The following is a 17,233-nucleotide window of genomic DNA, read 5'->3' as shown; positions in this document are numbered from 1 at the left end:
GGGGGGGGGGGGGCGGGTCGAGCACCAGTGGCTGGGGGGAGGGAGGAGGCGGCCAAGGCGGGGGTCAGCACCCGGCGACAGGAGCGCCCCCCCTTACCTTGCCGAACCTCAAGTCCCGTCACCTCCGAGCCTAGCTTAGCCTAGCCCCCGGGACGCCAGCACGCACGCGCACGCCGGCCTTGCGCCCTCTCCTCCGCGTCGAGTCTCTCGCGCCGAGACTACAGCGTGCGTGCGTACGTGATGTGCTCCGCTCCTCCCATCCGGAGGCGAAAAACGCAGGCCGCGGAGCAAGTAAAATAGTAACTTGCTACTGAGTGTAGGGAAGGAGTGGGGCTTGACGTGAATGGTGGATTTCGCCTCGCGCTCCTCCCCTTCTCTCTTTGGTTCGCTCCTAGAAGCTGAAACTGCTCTCTTCCCCACGCGCCTTGAGAACAACCGGAAGGGGCGGGGAAGCGGGTTCGAGTTCCTTCCTAGCTTCACGTTCGCTTCCTGGGTGAGAAGGGGCGGGGACGGGAGAAGTCGGCTGGGTTTCGGGACAGTGTCAGGTTTGAAGGGGCTGCAGCCGCGGTGGATCTGCCCTGGGTGACCCCCTCCCTTTTCCTTCCTGTCTTCTGTCGGCCGCGGCATCAGGGACCTAAGCGCTGAGGTACGGGGCTAGGCCCGAGCACCGGGACTCCCTCCCCGGGCTACAGTCCTCTGGGACCGGCTAAGGCCCGGGGGCCTCGGGTCTCCGGAATCGTGACAGGGACTGGAATCGGAGAAGCGTCGTTGTTGGTCTGTCTGTCTGGGTGGTGTTTTGTGTGTGTCAGCCCCAGACACCTTTCCCAGCACCTCCTTCTCCCTTGTCCTTTCCTCGTAAAGATCGCTTTGGGAGTTGCGATCTTTTGGTGTTAGAGAGCTCAGGTTTCTTCTACCTGTAAAAATAGAGAGTGAGGCTAGATCCAGGGTTAGATCACCATCTCGGTCAACTAGCAGTGTGGCGCTGGAAGAAACCCTAATAAAGGATGTTGTCTAGTTTAAAAAAAAAAAGACAAAAGTTACATTTTGCAGAGAAGGAACTTGAATACAACCCTAGCATTTCCTACATAAGGAAAGTATTAAATAAATGGGACAAGGACATGAACCTTCTTTGAAATATGTCGATTCATTTGTGTCCTAGGGGAAAAAGGCTTTTCCTCCACAGATTGTATTCAGGCTTCTTTCCCAGTATTTCCCTCTTCATTGCCCTCTGTGGCACACATGCACTACATTTTGAAGTACACAAACTTTTACCACAGCGTGAGAGAAGCTTAGGGTATAAATTACATAGGGACAATTATAGACACAATTGTATACTCCATCCAGTACAGATTAGCACATAGTTCAGGTTTTCATAATTATTCATTCTCTGTCCTAGTTCATGTGCTCCAGTCATCTTCTGATGCTTCTTCATGGTGTGGAAATGATAGATATACCAGCCACTGCATTAAATGCTGGGGGTAAAAATACAAGTAAGAAAGATAACTACTACCCAAGGAGCTTACCTTCTAGTGAGGCAAAACAGCAAATAAAGGAAAGTTATGAGAAGGGGTACTTATGTTAAGCTTGTGGGTGGAAGTAGAATGGAGGCTTAGCTTCAGCTGAGATAAGGTAAAAGACCATCTGTAAGAGCCCGGAGTGATTCCAAGGGTAACCCTGCTTTTTTGAGAACTGCTACTAGCATGCAAGTTCTATCAGGTTCTACCAAGTTGAAAGCCTTCGAATTGTTTATTCATCTCAGTTCATAGGACATTGGTTAAACTATGGGTGATACACTTTGCTAGGGAATGGATGTGCTAAAAAGCTTAGATGAGATATGGTCTCCTTCATGAAGTTTTTAATCTAGTAAGGGATAGATATAGAATCTTACTTTCATTCTTCCTCTCAGCAGGAGGAGCACCTTCAATAAATCACAAACATCTGCTCATTTTTATCCTATAGATTCTTATACTTGTCCTTTATTAGATTATATGGCTTCTTGAAAGCAGGGACTTTTTTTTTTTTAACCCTTACCTTCCGTCTTAGAATCAATACTATGCAATTATATTAGAGGAGAGCAGTAAGGGCTAGGCAAAGAGGATTAAGAGACTTGCCCAGGATCACACAACTAGGAAGTGTCTGAGGCTAGATTTGAAGCCAGGACCAGGTTCTCAATTCACTAAGCCACCTAATTGTCCCTGACCATCTTTGTTTTTATTTGTATTTGTCTCCCTGTTGCTTGATGTTTATTGACTGACTATAATTCTTTTTTTTTTTAAACCCTTACCTTCTGTCTTGGAGTCAATACTGTGTATTGGCTCCAAGGCAGAAGAGTGGTAAGGGTAGGCATTGGGGGTCAAGTGACTTGCCCAGGGTCACACAGCTGGGAAATGTCTGAGGCCAGATTTGAACCTAGGACCTCCCATCTCTAGGCCTGGCTCTCAATCCACTGAGCTACCCAGCTGCCCCCTTGACTATAATTCTTTGATGAAACTTTATGGTTCCAGACCTATTATTTTAGGTCTCCCATATTCTCTGTGTACCAGTGGGCTGTTCCTTGATCTTACTGTATGACTCACCTCCTTTCTATGCATATGCACTGATACCTCATTTTATTTTCCTTTGGGTCATTCATAATTTTGATTCCTTGGAGATTATAATTTTCAATGACTTGGGGCCAGATAGCAGTAGCAAGCAAATATTAGTGCTAAAGATGATGTCAGAACACCTCATAATTCTTCCTGACATGCAGTCTCCCAAATGACTTAAATTTTTAGCCAAGCTATTTAGCAAGTATATAATAGCTAATATTTATACAGTACTCTTTGCTTTATAAAGTGTTTAATATATATTCTCTCTTGTTCTTCACAACTACCTTGTAAGTTAGGTGCTGTTATTAGCCCCATTTTACAGATGAATAAACTTGGCCTGAGATTTGTGATTTGCCCAGCATCACATAGCCAATGTCTGAAGTAGGATTTTGAGCTCAGTTTTTACCTAGAGTACCTCAGCTATATCTGCTGTACTGGTTTGTGGTTTTTGTACCAGCAGATACTAATCACACATATTTTTCACAATAGATATTCTTTTGTTTGGTCTTTCCTCTGTGTACTGCTAATCTCATCTCTTTTCAGCAGTTGTCAATGTCATTTTGGAGTTTTTATGGTATTCTTAGGTGTAAGCTAAGCACAATATCATCCACAAATAGTATTTGGGGGATATTTATCTAAAGGGAATTTCTCATCCATTTGGATTCTGTATAGGTCATGAATCATAGAATCATAAAATTATAGATTTACTGCTGGAAGAACCTTAGAGATCATCTAGTTCTCTACTTCTGCACCTTTCCTTACTTTATAGTTTGGGAAACTGAGATGCAAAAAAGGTTAAGTGGTTTAGTCGAGGTCACTTTTTTTTTTTTTTTTTTTTTTTATCCTGGGACTCCATTCTGGAGCATAGGGCCACAACCAGTAGGCAATGGTCACCCAGTCGCTCAGGGTCACCCAGCTGGGAAGTGTCTGAGCCTGGATTTGAACCTAGGACCTTTCGTCTCTAGGCCTGGCTCTCAATCCACTGAGCTAGCCCAGCTGCTCCTACTTTAGGTTGCAGTTTCTTTAGCAGATGTAGTTTTTACAGGGTGGGGTTGCTAGCCCCACGCCCAACCCTCCTCCTTTTTCATCCGGGCTAGGGACCGTCCTTGGCCCAGGAGTGGTAAGGGTGGGCAATAGGGGTCAAGTGACTTGCCCAAGGTCACTTAGGTAGTAAAAATAGCATTGGGATTTGAACCCAAATCCAAACCTAGCAAATTTTCTTTTCATCATGCAATAAACCTCTCTCTTATTGATAATTAGGAGATCTTGAACAAAATCAGCTGTTTTTTTTAATCAGTTGGATAAATTTGCGTTATTTTGACATATGGAAGTCATCTTATTAAGTCTTTTAAAGTCATATTTACTATCCACTCTACCACCTAGCTGCCCATCATTCTGTATGCATTTATAAAGCTTACATAGTCTACTTAATATAAATTAATATGTTCATCAATCTGTGTGCATGTGTAAAGTATACTGCATAATTTGGATCTCTCAGGAAAGCAAAAGAAGGTAGAACCCCATTCTCTCCTATGCTATTCGTTGCTTTGTATAGCTTACCCTTAAAGTACAATTGTGCAAGCTTGACTGTTATAAAATATATTGTATTCTGCTCCAGGAGATATACTTGGTAGATTGACTTTCCTGAGGTCAGAGAAGTAGGCAGAGCTACTTTCAAATCAGATTCTCTGATGCCAAATCCAGTACCCCACTTCCCCTTTTGTGGGAAGAATACTATGTTAGGTGAGGAATGAATTAAACAATTGAGGCAAGATGCCTCTACTCCCATAGAACAACATTCTGGTGGAGGCTATGATGCAAAAAATAATTATAATACAAAATTAAATGCATATGAGAGGTATGAACAAAAGGTCTAGAAGGAAGAGTGAGATTTCAAAAGGTTAGGAGAGCAGGGGAGGGGAGTATTGCAAGCATAGGAAATAGCATTAGCAAAGTAATGAAAACAAGAAAGTGAAGGATGTTCCAATCATCGAGACTAGTCCAACAGCATTAAGCTGTAGTTCTTGGATTTTTTGGATTCAAGAAATCTTTGCCTTCTTAAAAAATAGTGACAACTCCCCAGATCTCTTATTTCTATAGGTTACAGGAATAAATTCTTAACTATATTAAAAGATAAAAGCCCTTAGTATTATTTTCAAAAGAAGCTTTTATCTTGTAGACCCTATGAAAATGCCCAGGGGTGTTCAGACCATAGAGCACATGGAAGGGAGTAATATGAGGAAACAGAAAAGGTAGAGGGGTGCCAGGCTATGGAGAACCTAGAACTAGTCCAGAGAGTTTCAACTTTGTTAAGTAGGTGACAGCGGCAAGCTTTAAAAAGTGTTTGGCAGAGAAGTTAAAAGGTCAGATCACGATATGAAGCATCTAAGTGGCACAAAGCTGAAATCATTTCACATCAGAAGAGTCGCAAAGGCTAGGTAATCAGGGTAAAGTGACTTGGCCATGTTCTACATCCAGATTGGAAACCAGGTCCTTTGAACTTTAGGCTTCACACTCTATCTATTGTGCTACCTAGCTGCCCCCAGCTCTACTCAATTTATACATTCTATGAACCAAACTAAGTTTATTTATTTATTTATCTATCTATCCATCTATTTATCTACTTATTTATTTATTTATCTGCTCGTTTATTTATTTATTTGTTTATGCATTCATTCATTCATTTATTTATTTTTAATTTTAAACCCTTAACTTCTGTGCATTGACTCATAGGTGGAAGAGTGGTAAAGGTAGGCAATGGGGGTCAAGTGACTTGCCCAGGGTCACACAGCTGGGAAGTGTCTGAGGCCGGATTTGAACCTAGGACCTCCCGTCTCTAGGCCTGGCTCTCAATCCACTGAGCTACCCAGCTGCCCCCCAAACTAAGTTTTTTAGAAATGTGCCTTCCATGTTTTTAGATGTTCTTTTGTTGTTAAGTCATTTTCAGTTAGATCTGACTCTTTATGACCACTTTGGGAGTTATCCCTTGCTTTAAATTACAATTTATGCTCCTTTAAAATTAGATTTATGGGCACCTAGGTGGTGTGGTGGATAAGGTGTTGTGCCTAGAGTCAGGAAGACTAATCTTTGGGGCTTCAAATCTGACCTCAGACATTTACTGTGTAATCTAGGACAAGTCACTTAACCTTGTTTGCCTTAGTTCTCTCTATGTAGAAGGAAATGGCAAACCACTCCAGAAATAGGGTCATCAAAAGTTGGACATGACTGAAAAGATGACTCAACATTAGGAATAGTTTGGTGTATATGAAACTTTTTTTTCCTGTCTTTGACCTCCTTGAAATATATGCCTAATATTGGGATCTTTGCATCATAGGGTATGGATATTTTAGTCAGTTGATTTGGATAATTCCAAATTGATTTCTAGAATTATTTAACCAATTGATAGTTCCACCAGTTTTGCACTAGTATGTATGTCTTTTCACCCTCCCCAATAGTGACTGTTTGCATTTTTCATCATCAGAAATTAAGATCTTATTTTTCCTTTTATCTTATTTTCCCCTTCATGGTTATTATAGAAATTGAAAGCTTTTTTTAAAAAAAAAAAATTTCTTATTGAAAGAAACTGACTTAAGTAAAATGAGAGATTTTAAACAACTATTTTAAATGTAAAATTTTTTATTTCATGTTTTTTATAGAACATTAAAAATGAGTCCCACCCGATGGGACTTTCCTGTGGAATTATGTTGCCGGCCTATGGCCTTTGTTACCCTTACTGGTCTGGATGTAGTTTATAATGCTGTTCATCGTGCTGTTTGGGATGCTTTTTGTGCTAATCGAAGAGCTGATCGAGTACCAATTTCTTTCAAAGTTCTCCCAGGTGACCATGAATATCCAAAATGCAGAACCAAGGTAATGATCTTATCTGTGTGTTCGTGTATGTATTTGTGCGTGCGTGCGTGCGCAGGTGATGTTTTCTGAATTGATATTTATCTGAACATTTTCAAGACTGTTCATATTGGAGTACTTATTTAAATCCCCTTCACTGCTAAAATGTATCAATATTTTCCATTTTTTAAAAAACCATCACTAGGAAGCAGTTTTAATTTATAGACTTCCATTCCATGAATTGGTATTATATCCTTGAATTTCCTAAGTAAAAATGGAACAATTTTTACATAAACTGGGAGATAAGACAATAACAGTAGCTACTGCATTTCCTCATCCCCAATACACATTTATTGTAGCTCCTAAAGTTTTTCATTTCTCTGGCTCCAACTCAGTGTACTAAGTATGGAATCTTGTATTCAGGACTGATCTTTCAGACATATAGCATGTTTTGAAGGTTGTAATTTTATAAAAGGCAGCAAACAACAAAAGCTTTTATAGGACATCTTTGCCACAGAATCTCAGTGGCATCATGGTAGAGTGGAAAGAACTCTAGACTCAGAATCAAAAAACCTATATTTGTATCCCAACCTTGTCACTTATTGGGCTATGTGACCTCAGACCAAGACTCATCTGGGTTTTGGTGTCTTAAGATATAAAATGAGGAGTTTGGAGTAGATGATTATTTTCCAGCTCTTAATATTCTATGATTCTGCATAGAGTCTAGGAGATATCCAGCTTTCTTTGAGATCTTATAGTGTGACAGTTACTAGCCACTCTCCTTTCCGATTTTCCTTTCTGTTGTTAAGTGTTGGGTGATAGCAAAATCAGGTACCATATGATAGCTATAGGACTTATCACCCCATTCAGATCACCATTTAATGCTTTCCTCCATTTCTCCTGGATTTTGGCTTTAAGGATATTTTTCAAAGACTTGACTTTGGTTTTAACAAAAATTGTATCATTTAAGAATAGGGAGGGGGTTGGATATTGCTGTGCCTCTGTAATTTGTATGTGACTTGGGATTTCTAGCTGTATTCCTGAAGAACTTTGGAATCTAAGTTAAGATCTAGTAAATTTTCATTTACCTAGGTTGGACTAGGTCCTGGCATTATAGTGGCTGCCATTCTGCCTTCATATCAAAGGACCATATTTTATTTTGCTTACTTTTTGATCCTACAAAGGTCATGTGTTCATTTCTTACTACACAAGAAATATAGAGTGTCCTAGAAGTCTTAATCTTTATTAGCTTAATCAGCACTCAAACTTTTGGGATACCTTGTATATCATTTTAACTGAGTACTCTGAATAGCAAGGAATAATGAGATATAAATTTCTAAAACCGTGAAAAGCACTTTAGAAAACCTTTCACCCATAGTTATTCCTCTCTGTCTTAAACAATCAAACAACAACTTTGTATGTTTACATCTTAACCTTTGTTAATATTGGCAGAGGACATCCTATGAGTGGTACATTCCAAAAGGGATCTTGAAGACTGGTTGGATGAACAAACATCTGAATCTGGTGCCAGCCCTTGTGGTTGTGTTCTATGAATTGGACTGGGATGAACCTCAGTGGAAGGAAAAGCAGTCTGAATGTGCTACTAGAGTAGAAATAGTAAGGTATGGCATTTTTATGTTGCATATTTCAGGAGCTTGTAAAAAACCTTATATCTGTCAAATAGTATTTATTTAGGCTCACTCAGTGCCATAGGCCAAATTATGCAAAGATTATACTAAGCCCTCTGGGAAGGGTTAAGTTCCAAAGAAAGGAATATTTAATTGTTAGCATGTGATACATGTTTTCACCAATAGAAGGTGATAGGAAAGAAAACTAAAGATAATATTAACATTTACAGTTTTAGTTGAATGTATAATGAAACATCAAAGCAGATTTTTTTTTTGGTAAAGAAATGAAATTTTGTATGAGATTACTGCCCTTGATTATCTTTGTGAATTATCTTTAATTGCTGATTACTGATATTGTTGTCAAGAATTACAATTGTTTTGGACTCATCCCTTCTAAAAATTTATTTATTTAGAATATTTTTCCATGTTTACCTGATTCATATTCTTTCCCTCTTCTCTTCCCTCCCCTGTCGCAGAGCCAACAAGCAATTCTACTGGGTTGTACAAATGTTGTCACTTGATACCTATTTCCATATAATTAATTTTTACTATAGAGCAATTTTTTTAAAGCCAAATCACATACCCAAAAATACATGTGATAAGTGATATCATATGTTTTGCTTTTGTTATATTTTTTGCTTTTCTACTCCCGTAGTTCTTTCTCTCAGTGTGTTTTATCCCTTTTTTGGATGAAAGAAAGGATCATCCCTGAACTTTATTCATCAGTTGAATTTTAAAACTTTAAATATTTTAGGAGCAGCAAGGTAGGTCAGTGGATTGGGAATCAGGCCTAGAGATGGAATGTCCTAGGTTTGGATTTGGCCTTACAAACTTGCTATAGCTGTGTGATTCTGGTCAGGTCACTTAACTCCAATAGCCTAGCCCTTTACCACTTTTTTGCCTTGAAACCAATACTTACTATTGATTATAAGATGGAAGATAGGTTTATAAAAGCTTATATATTAAAAAGTCAAACATAAGCATTATGATAAAATATTTTTCTAATAAAATATTCTTTTTCATAATGTAGGCAGAGTTTACAAGGCAGAAACACAAAAGTTGCTGTGGTTCTCATTCAGAAGAAAACCCCTTTACCTCCAGGTATGAAAAGATTCCTTAAACTATATAATCCTCTTTATCTGACTTATCATTACTGTTTTTTAATCTTCTAGAAATTGTCATAATTTTTTTGGTTAGTGACTATATGTAATTTGCAACATATGAACTTGTCAAACCCTTATTACTATAATGTTTTAAGAATGGTACATGGTAGACTTTTTTTTTAATTTTTTAGTAATAGGATTTTTTTATTATGTGTAGAAACAATTTTTGACAAATTTTTTTGGCATTTTACAATTCAGATTATCTCCCTACCTCCTCTTCCCTCACCTTTCCCTAGTGGTGAATTGTCTGACATAGATTATATCCATATTTTAATGTAATGTATGTGTGTGTGTGTGTGTGTGTGTGTGTGTGTGTGTGTGTGTATATATATATGTATATATATATACATATATATATATCCATATTGGTCACATACAAAATGGCATGTTTTGATCTGCACTTGTATTCCAATAGTAGTTTATGGATAACATTGGTTATGGATAACATTTTCTTTTTGTGTCCCTTGTGGTTATCTTGGAGACTTGCTTTGATGATAATGATTTAGTCCTTCACAATTGATCATTTTATAATATTTGTTGCTATATATTGCTCTCTTGGTTCTGCTCACTTCACTTTGCATCGGTTCACATAAATCTTTCCAGGTTTTTCTGAACTCAGTACTGTTCATCAGAATAGTACAAAAGTATTCCATTACTGCTATATACCACATTTGGTCATCCAATCTCCAATTGGTGGACAACCCCTCAGTTTCCAATTCTTTGCCTTTACAAAAAGACCTGCTAAAATATTTTGGTATAATTAGACCCTTTCCCCTTATCTTTGATCTCATTGTCTAACAGACTCAATAGTGGTATTTCTGGGTCAAAGGGTATTCATAGTTTTGTGGCTCTATGAACATTATTTGTTCCATATTACTCTCCAGAGTGTTTTTTTTTTAACATTTATTAATATTCATTTTTTAGAAAAGTTAACATGGTTACATGATTCATGCCCCTACTTTCCCCTTCACTCCTCACCCTCCCCCCACCCCTGGCTGATGCACATTTCCCTGGTTTTAACATGTGTCATTGATCAAGACCTATTTCTAAATTGTTGATAGTTGCATTGGTGTGGTAGTTTCGAATCAAAATCCCCAATCATGTCCACCTCAACCCATGTGTTCAAGCAGCTGCTTTTCTTCTGTGTTTCTACTACTGCAGTTCTTCCTCTGAATGTGGGTAGCATTCTTTTCCATACATCCCTCAGAATTGTCCTGGATCATTGCATTGCTGCTAGTACAGAAGTCCATTACATTCTATTTTACCACAGTGTATTGGTCTCTGTGTTCAATGTTCTTCTGACTCTGCTCCTTTCGTTCTGCATCAAATCCTGGAGATCTTTCCAGTTCACATGGAATTCCTCCAGTTTATTATTCCTTTGAGCACAATAGTATTCCATCACCAGCATATGCCACAATTTGTTCAGCGATTCCCCAATTGAAGGACATACCCTCCTTTTCCAATTTTTTGCCGCTACAAAAAAGTGCGGCTATAATATTTTCATACAAGTCTGTTTATCTATGATCTCTTTGGGGTACAAACCCAACAATGGCATGGCTGGATCAAAGGCATTCTTTTGTCGCTCTTTGGGCATAATTCCAAATTGCCATCCAGAATGGTTGGATCAGTTCACAACTCCACCAGCAATGCATTAATGTCCCAATTTGGCCACATCCCCTCCAGCATTCATTACTCTCCACTTCTTTCATTTTAGCCAATCTGCTAGATGTGAGATGATACCTCAGAGTTGATTTTATTTGCATTTCTCTAATTATTAGAGATTTAGAACACTTTCTCACGTGCTTATTGATACTTTTGATTTCTTTATCTGAAAATTGCCTATTCATGTCTCTTGCCCATTTATCAATTGGGGAATGGCTTGATTTTTTTATACAATTGCTTTAACTCCTTGTATATTTGAGTAATTAGACCCCTGTCAGAGTTTTTTGTTATAAAGATTTTTTCCCAATTTGTTGTTTCCCTTCTGATTTTGACTACATTGTTTTTGTTTGTACAAAAGCTTTTTAGCTTAATATAATCAAAACCATTTAATTTACATTTTGTAATTTTCTCTAACTCTTGCTTGCTTTTAAAATCTTTCCTTTCCCAGAGATCTGACAAGTATACTATTCTTTGTTCACTTAACTTATTTATAGTTTACCTCTTTATATTCAAGTCATTCACCCATTCTGAATTTGTCTTGGTGTAGGGTGTGAGACGTTGATCTAAACCTAATTTCTCCCATATTGTTTTCCAAATTTCCCAGCAGTTTTTGTCAAATAGTGGATTCATGTCCCAAAAGTTGGGCTCTTTGGGTTTATCATACACTGTCTTGCTGATGTCATTAACCCCAAGTCTATTCCACTGATTCTCCCTTCTGTCTCTTAGCCAGTACAATACCATTTTGATGACTGCTGCTTTATAGTATAGTTTAATATCTAGTACTGCTAGACCACCTTCCTTCACATTTTTTTTTATTATTTCCCTTGATATTCTTGATCTTTCGTTATTCCAAATGAACTTTGTTATAGTTTTTCCTAATTCAGTAAAAAAGTTTTTTGGTAGTTTGTTAGGTATGACGCTAAATAGGCATATTAATTTGGGTAGAATGGTCATTTTTATTATGTTAGCTCGTCCTACCCATGAGCAGTCAATGTTTTTCCAATTGTTTAGATCTAGTTTTATTTGTTTGGAAAGTGTTTTGTAGTTGTTTTTGTATAATTGCTGTGTTTGTTTTGGTAGATAGATTCCTAAGTATTTTATATTGACTAGGGTGATTTTAAATGGTGTTTTTCTTTCTACCTCTTGCTGCTGTGATATGTTGGAAATATATAGAAATGCTGATGATTTATGTGCATTTATTTTGTATCCTACAACTTTGCTAAAGTTGATTATTTCTACAAGCTTCTTAGTTGATTCTCTAGGATTTTTTAAGTATACCATCATATCATCTGCAAAGAGTGATAGCTTAGTCTTCTCATTGCCTATTTTGATACCTTCAATTTCTTTTTCTTCTCTAATTGCAACTGCTAGTGTTTCTAGTACTATGTTGAATAATAGAGGTGCTTATCATATCAAATAATTTGTATAGTATTGGGATTAGTTGCTCTTTGAATGTCTGATAGAATTCACTTGTGAATCCATCAGGCCCTGGCGATTTTTTCTTAGGGAGTTCTTTGATGGCTTGTTCAATTTCTTTTTCTGATATGGGATTATTTAGGTATTCTATTTCTTCTGCTGTTACGGTAGGCAATTTGTATTTTTGTAAATATTCATCCATATCTCCTAGATTGCTATATTTATTGCCATATAATTGGGCAAAATAGTTTTTAATGATTGCCTTAATTTCCCCTTCATTATAGGTGAGGTCTCCCTTTTCATCTTTGATATTGTCAATTTGGTTTTCTTCTTTCCTTTTCTTTATTAGATTGACCAGTACTTTGTCTATTTTATCTGTTTTTTCAAAATACCAGCTTCTAGTCTTATTTATTAATTCAATAGTTCTTTTACTTTCAATTTTATTAATTTCTCCCTTGATTTTTAATATTTCTAATTTAGTTTTCATCTGGGGATTTTTAATTTGCTCGCTTTCTAATTTTTTAAGTTGCATGCCCAATTCATTAATCTCTGTCCTCCCTCATTTGTCAATATATGCACTCAAGGATATAAATTTCCCCTGAGTACTGCCCTGGCTGCATCCCACAGAGTTTGGTAGGATGTCTCATCATTGTCATTCTCTTCAATGAAATTGTTGTTTCTATGATTTCTTCTTTGACAAATTGGTTTTGGAGAATCATATTATTTAATTTCCAATTAGTTTTTGATTTGCCTCTCCATGTATTCTTACTAATAACTATTTTTATTGCATTACGATCTGAGGTTACAATTATTATTTCTGCTCGTTTGCATTTGTTTGCAATGTTTCTATGCCCTATAACATGGTCAATCTTTGTGAATGTACCATGTGCAGCTGAAAAGAAGGTGTATTCCTTTTTGTCCCTATTTTTCTCCACATATCAATTAAATCTAATTTTTCTAGGACTTCATTCACCTCTCTTTCCTCTTTATTTTTTGGTTTGATTTATCTACATCTAAAAGAGGAATATTTAGATCTCCCACTAGTATGGTTTTACTATCTATTTCCTTCTTGAGATCTTCCAGTTTCTCCTTTATGAATTTGGATGCTCTGCCACTTGGTGCATATATATTGAGCACTGTTATTTCCTCACTGTCTATATTGCCTTTAATCAGGATGTAATGACCTTCCCTGTCTTTTTTAATCATATTTATTTTTACTTTGGCTTTCTCAGAAATCATAATCTCCACTACAGCCTTCTTTTTCTCATTTGACACCCAAAAGATTTTACTCAAGCCCTTTACCTTAAACCTGTGTATGTCCATCTGCCTCATATGTGTTTCTTGTGGACAGCATATGGTAGGATTTTGGTTTCTAATCCACTCTGCTATTTGCTTCCGTTTTATGGCGAGTTCATCCCATTCACATTCAGAGTTATAATTATCAGTTGTGTATTCGCCAACATTTTGGTAACCTCTCCTAGTTCTACCCCTTCTTCTTAAACTTTTTCCTTTTAAACCAGTGGTTTGCTTTAAGCCAGTAACCCTTGTCCCCTCCTATAGCAATCCAGGTATACATTAATTGTGATATTATTCTAAGAGTGCTTAAAAAACTTAACTCTTATACTGCTAATGATTGATCTCTGTAATCTTGAGTCAAATTGAACATCGACCTCACCAAATCTCTAGCCCTTCCCTAACACTACACCTGAGAAGACAGACCACTTATCTCAGTCACTGTACTTTACCTTCAATGATCAATTGACATAGGTATCAAATATCAGTAGATGCTTTAGGCCATATCAGCTCTGGATCCTGATCTTAGCTCTACCTATTGTTTCAGGTTTTGGTAATTTGCATTTTATGATGATTACATCATAATGTTAATGTATCAAGCCACTGAGCTCTCCCATTCCCCCCATACTGTCGTAACCCCAATAAAGGTGACAAGAAATCATTTGGCAAGGAAGCTCTTGAACATCAGAGCTTACTCGCTGTCTGTCTACCTTATGCCAAAACTTTCTGTGTCTGTATGTATTTATTCTCGCCTTATGTTCCCTTTCCATTAATCCTTAACCTGTAACCCATTTACACTCAGTCCTTGGTTCCCCTTTCTAAGTGTCCAGCCCACTAGGAATCTTCGTGGAGTTGCTGGACGGCTTCACCTCCCTTGATTAACTTCCCTTTCTACCCCCTCCCTTATTATTCCTCTTTTTATTTTTAAGGCCTAATTCTCCCCTCCCTTTTTTGACCTCCCCACTCCCCTGCTCCCCTTGGTTTATCCCTTCTGACTTTCTTAGTAGGGTTAGAGTTTTATATCCCAATGGATAATATAGCTACTCTTCCTCTCAGGGTTAATTACACTGACAGTAAGGTTTAAATATTACCTCTTAATGCTTTCTTCCTCTCCTTCTTATAATAGTATTCATCACTTCCCCTTCCCATGCCCTCTTCGTGTATAATAGATTATCCTATTTTTCTTATTCATTCAAGTTTCTCTTGGTATCCTCTACTATTCATCCCCCTCTTTCCCACCCCCCATATCATCTTAGACCATTTAGTATTCCAACCTCTCCCTATGTATAAAATTCTTCTTATTACTATAATAGTGAATAAAATTCACTACAGTGAATTATACATAACATTTTCCACATAGGAATACTAATAATTAGATCTTATTGAAGCCTTTAAAGAGGCAAATTTAAAAGTACGAGTTTTCTTTCTTTCCCCTCTGTTTCTAATTTACCTTTTTATGTTTCTCTTGATTTTTGTGGTTAGATATCGAACTTTCCATTTAGTTCTGGTCTTTTCTGTGCAAATATTTGGAAATCTTCTATCTTGTTGAATGCCCAAACTCTTTCCCCTGCAAGTATATAGTTAGTTTTGATGGGTAGGTGATCTGTGGTTGTAGACCCAGTTCTCTTGCCTTTCTGAATATCATATTCCAAGCTTTGTGATCTTTTAGTGTGGAGGCTGCCAGATCCTGTGTGATCCTGATTGGTGCTCCTTGATATTTGAATTATCTCTTTCTGGCTTCTTTTAAGATTTTTTCTTTTACTTGGAAGCTCTTGAATTTGGCTATTATATTCCTGGGGGTTGTCTTTTCAGGATCTAGTGTAGAGGGTGATCTATGGATCCTTTCAATGTCTATATTGTCCTCTTGTTGTAGAACTTCAGGGCAATTTTGCTGAATAATTTCTTTTAGTATGGAGTCCAAATTTCTATTAATTTCTGCTTTTTCAGGAAGACTAATGATTTTCAAATTGTCTCTTCTAGCCCTGTTTTCTTGATCTGTCAATTTCTCATTGAGATATTTCATGTTTCCTTCTATTTTATCAGTCTTTTGTCTTTGTTTTATTTGTTCTTGCTGTCTTGAGAGATCATCAGCTTCTAATTGCTCAATTCTAGCCTTTAGGGACTGGTTTTCGGTTATAATCTTTTGGTTTTTGTCTATATCTTTTGGTTTTCCTTTTCAATCTGGTCATTTCTGGTCTTCAATTAACTTGCCTCATTTTCCAATTGTGAAATTCTGCCTTTTAAACTGTTATTTTCTTGCCAGATCTCTTCCATCTTTCTCATCATCTCAGATTTGAATTCTTCAATAGCTTGTGACCAATTTTCATTATTTTGGGAAAGTTTGGATGTGATTACTTGTTTGTTCTCCTCTGCTGTTTGCTCTGTTGTCTGGATTTTCTCTGTGTAAAAGTTGTCGAGTGTTCCAGATTTCTTCTTGATGATCTTTCTCTTTTGAGGTTCTTGTCTCTGGCTTGCCATTGTTAGCCCTGCCCCCTCTCAGCTTTATCCTCACACTCAGGGTCTGTCTGTGCTCTTTAGGCTCCTGAAGTCTCAGATCTAATTCTCAGGGTCAAGCCTCCTGGTGGTCCCCTTGCTTGTTTCTCTGTCCGAGGCTCCTTTAACAGTTTCAGGGAGCTGTTTCCACAGTCGTGAACCCCTCTGCACTGGGTCCTCACTCAAGGTCCATTCCTGTGCTCAGGATCCGTGGATGCAAGAACCTGAGCTTGCGCCTGCACCCAAGTTCTGTGTTCAAAGTCTGCATGTTCTTTAGCCTCTTGAGTTCTTAAGTCTTGCTGCTCTCAGGAATAGGCCCTGGTGACCCCACGTGGCTGCCAAGGACTTAATGGGTGCCCCAAGCTTGCTCTAGCTCTTGTGCGCTGGCTTTGGCACTGTAGGTGGTGTGGGGTGGGGGAGTGGGTTGCTCAGCTCACATTTTAGTGAGAGCTGTTTCACCCCCTTATACCATGGAAATGCTCCAATTCCACATACCTTCAATGCTGTGCCCTGTTGTGGAGTCCCTTCGTTCCTCTGGATTTGTTTTTATGTCTTCTTGAGGAGTCCTATATGTTTCGGTTAGGAGAGGTTAAGCAGCTGCTTTTTACTCTGCCGCCATCTTAACCAACTACATGGTAGACTCTTAAAAGTTGAAAGAGACCAAACCAGATTCTTTTCTAATATCCTCAAAAAATCATTATTGTGTCTCTGCTTGAAGTCAAGAAAGAAACCTCCTGAAGCAGCCCATTACATTTTTCAGTAGCACTAATTGTTAAGAATTTCTTTTTTAAATCAAGCCTAAATTTACATCTCTGCAACTTCAACCCATTGCACCATCTCCTCTCTTTAAGCAAATTTGGTTTATTCCCTCTACTCCGTGATATTATCACCATTTGAAAACTTAAGACTGTCTCATCTCCCCATATCTTTGTTCCACACCAAATGGTTCCATTAGCCTTTCCTCTTCTGTTCTGTTCTTTAGTCTCCTAATGTTCTTGATTCCCCTCTTCTGAATGTGTTTGACTTGTCTCTGTCTTTCTGAAAATGTTGTGCCTAGAAATAAACATCATGTCCAGATGTGGCCTGACTTAAAAGAGAATACAATGGGGTTGTCATCTTGCTTATTCAATCTGTAAACTGTCCC

The 17,233-nt window shown here is 37.9% G+C and overlaps 1 protein-coding gene across 1 annotated transcript in view; it reads left to right on the top strand.

Moving 5' to 3' along the window:
• The first annotated feature begins 603 nt into the window (after positions 1-603).
• TRAPPC11 (trafficking protein particle complex subunit 11) overlaps positions 604-17,233 on the top strand; it is a 70,734-nt gene continuing 54,104 nt past the window's right edge. Inside the window, exons 1-4 of the mRNA XM_044680350.1 lie at positions 604-646; positions 6,245-6,458; positions 7,887-8,056; positions 9,093-9,163. Of these exons, the coding sequence (XP_044536285.1) occupies positions 6,255-6,458; positions 7,887-8,056; positions 9,093-9,163 (445 nt within the window). The 5' untranslated portion in view covers positions 604-646; positions 6,245-6,254. The remainder of the gene's footprint in view (positions 647-6,244; positions 6,459-7,886; positions 8,057-9,092; positions 9,164-17,233) is intronic.

Source organism: Gracilinanus agilis, chromosome 6 (assembly GCF_016433145.1).
Source record: "Gracilinanus agilis isolate LMUSP501 chromosome 6, AgileGrace, whole genome shotgun sequence".
Classification (NCBI taxonomy): Eukaryota; Metazoa; Chordata; class Mammalia; order Didelphimorphia; family Didelphidae; genus Gracilinanus; species Gracilinanus agilis.
The sequence above is the reverse complement of the archived record's forward strand: the minus strand, read 5'-3'. Positions and strand labels throughout refer to the sequence as shown.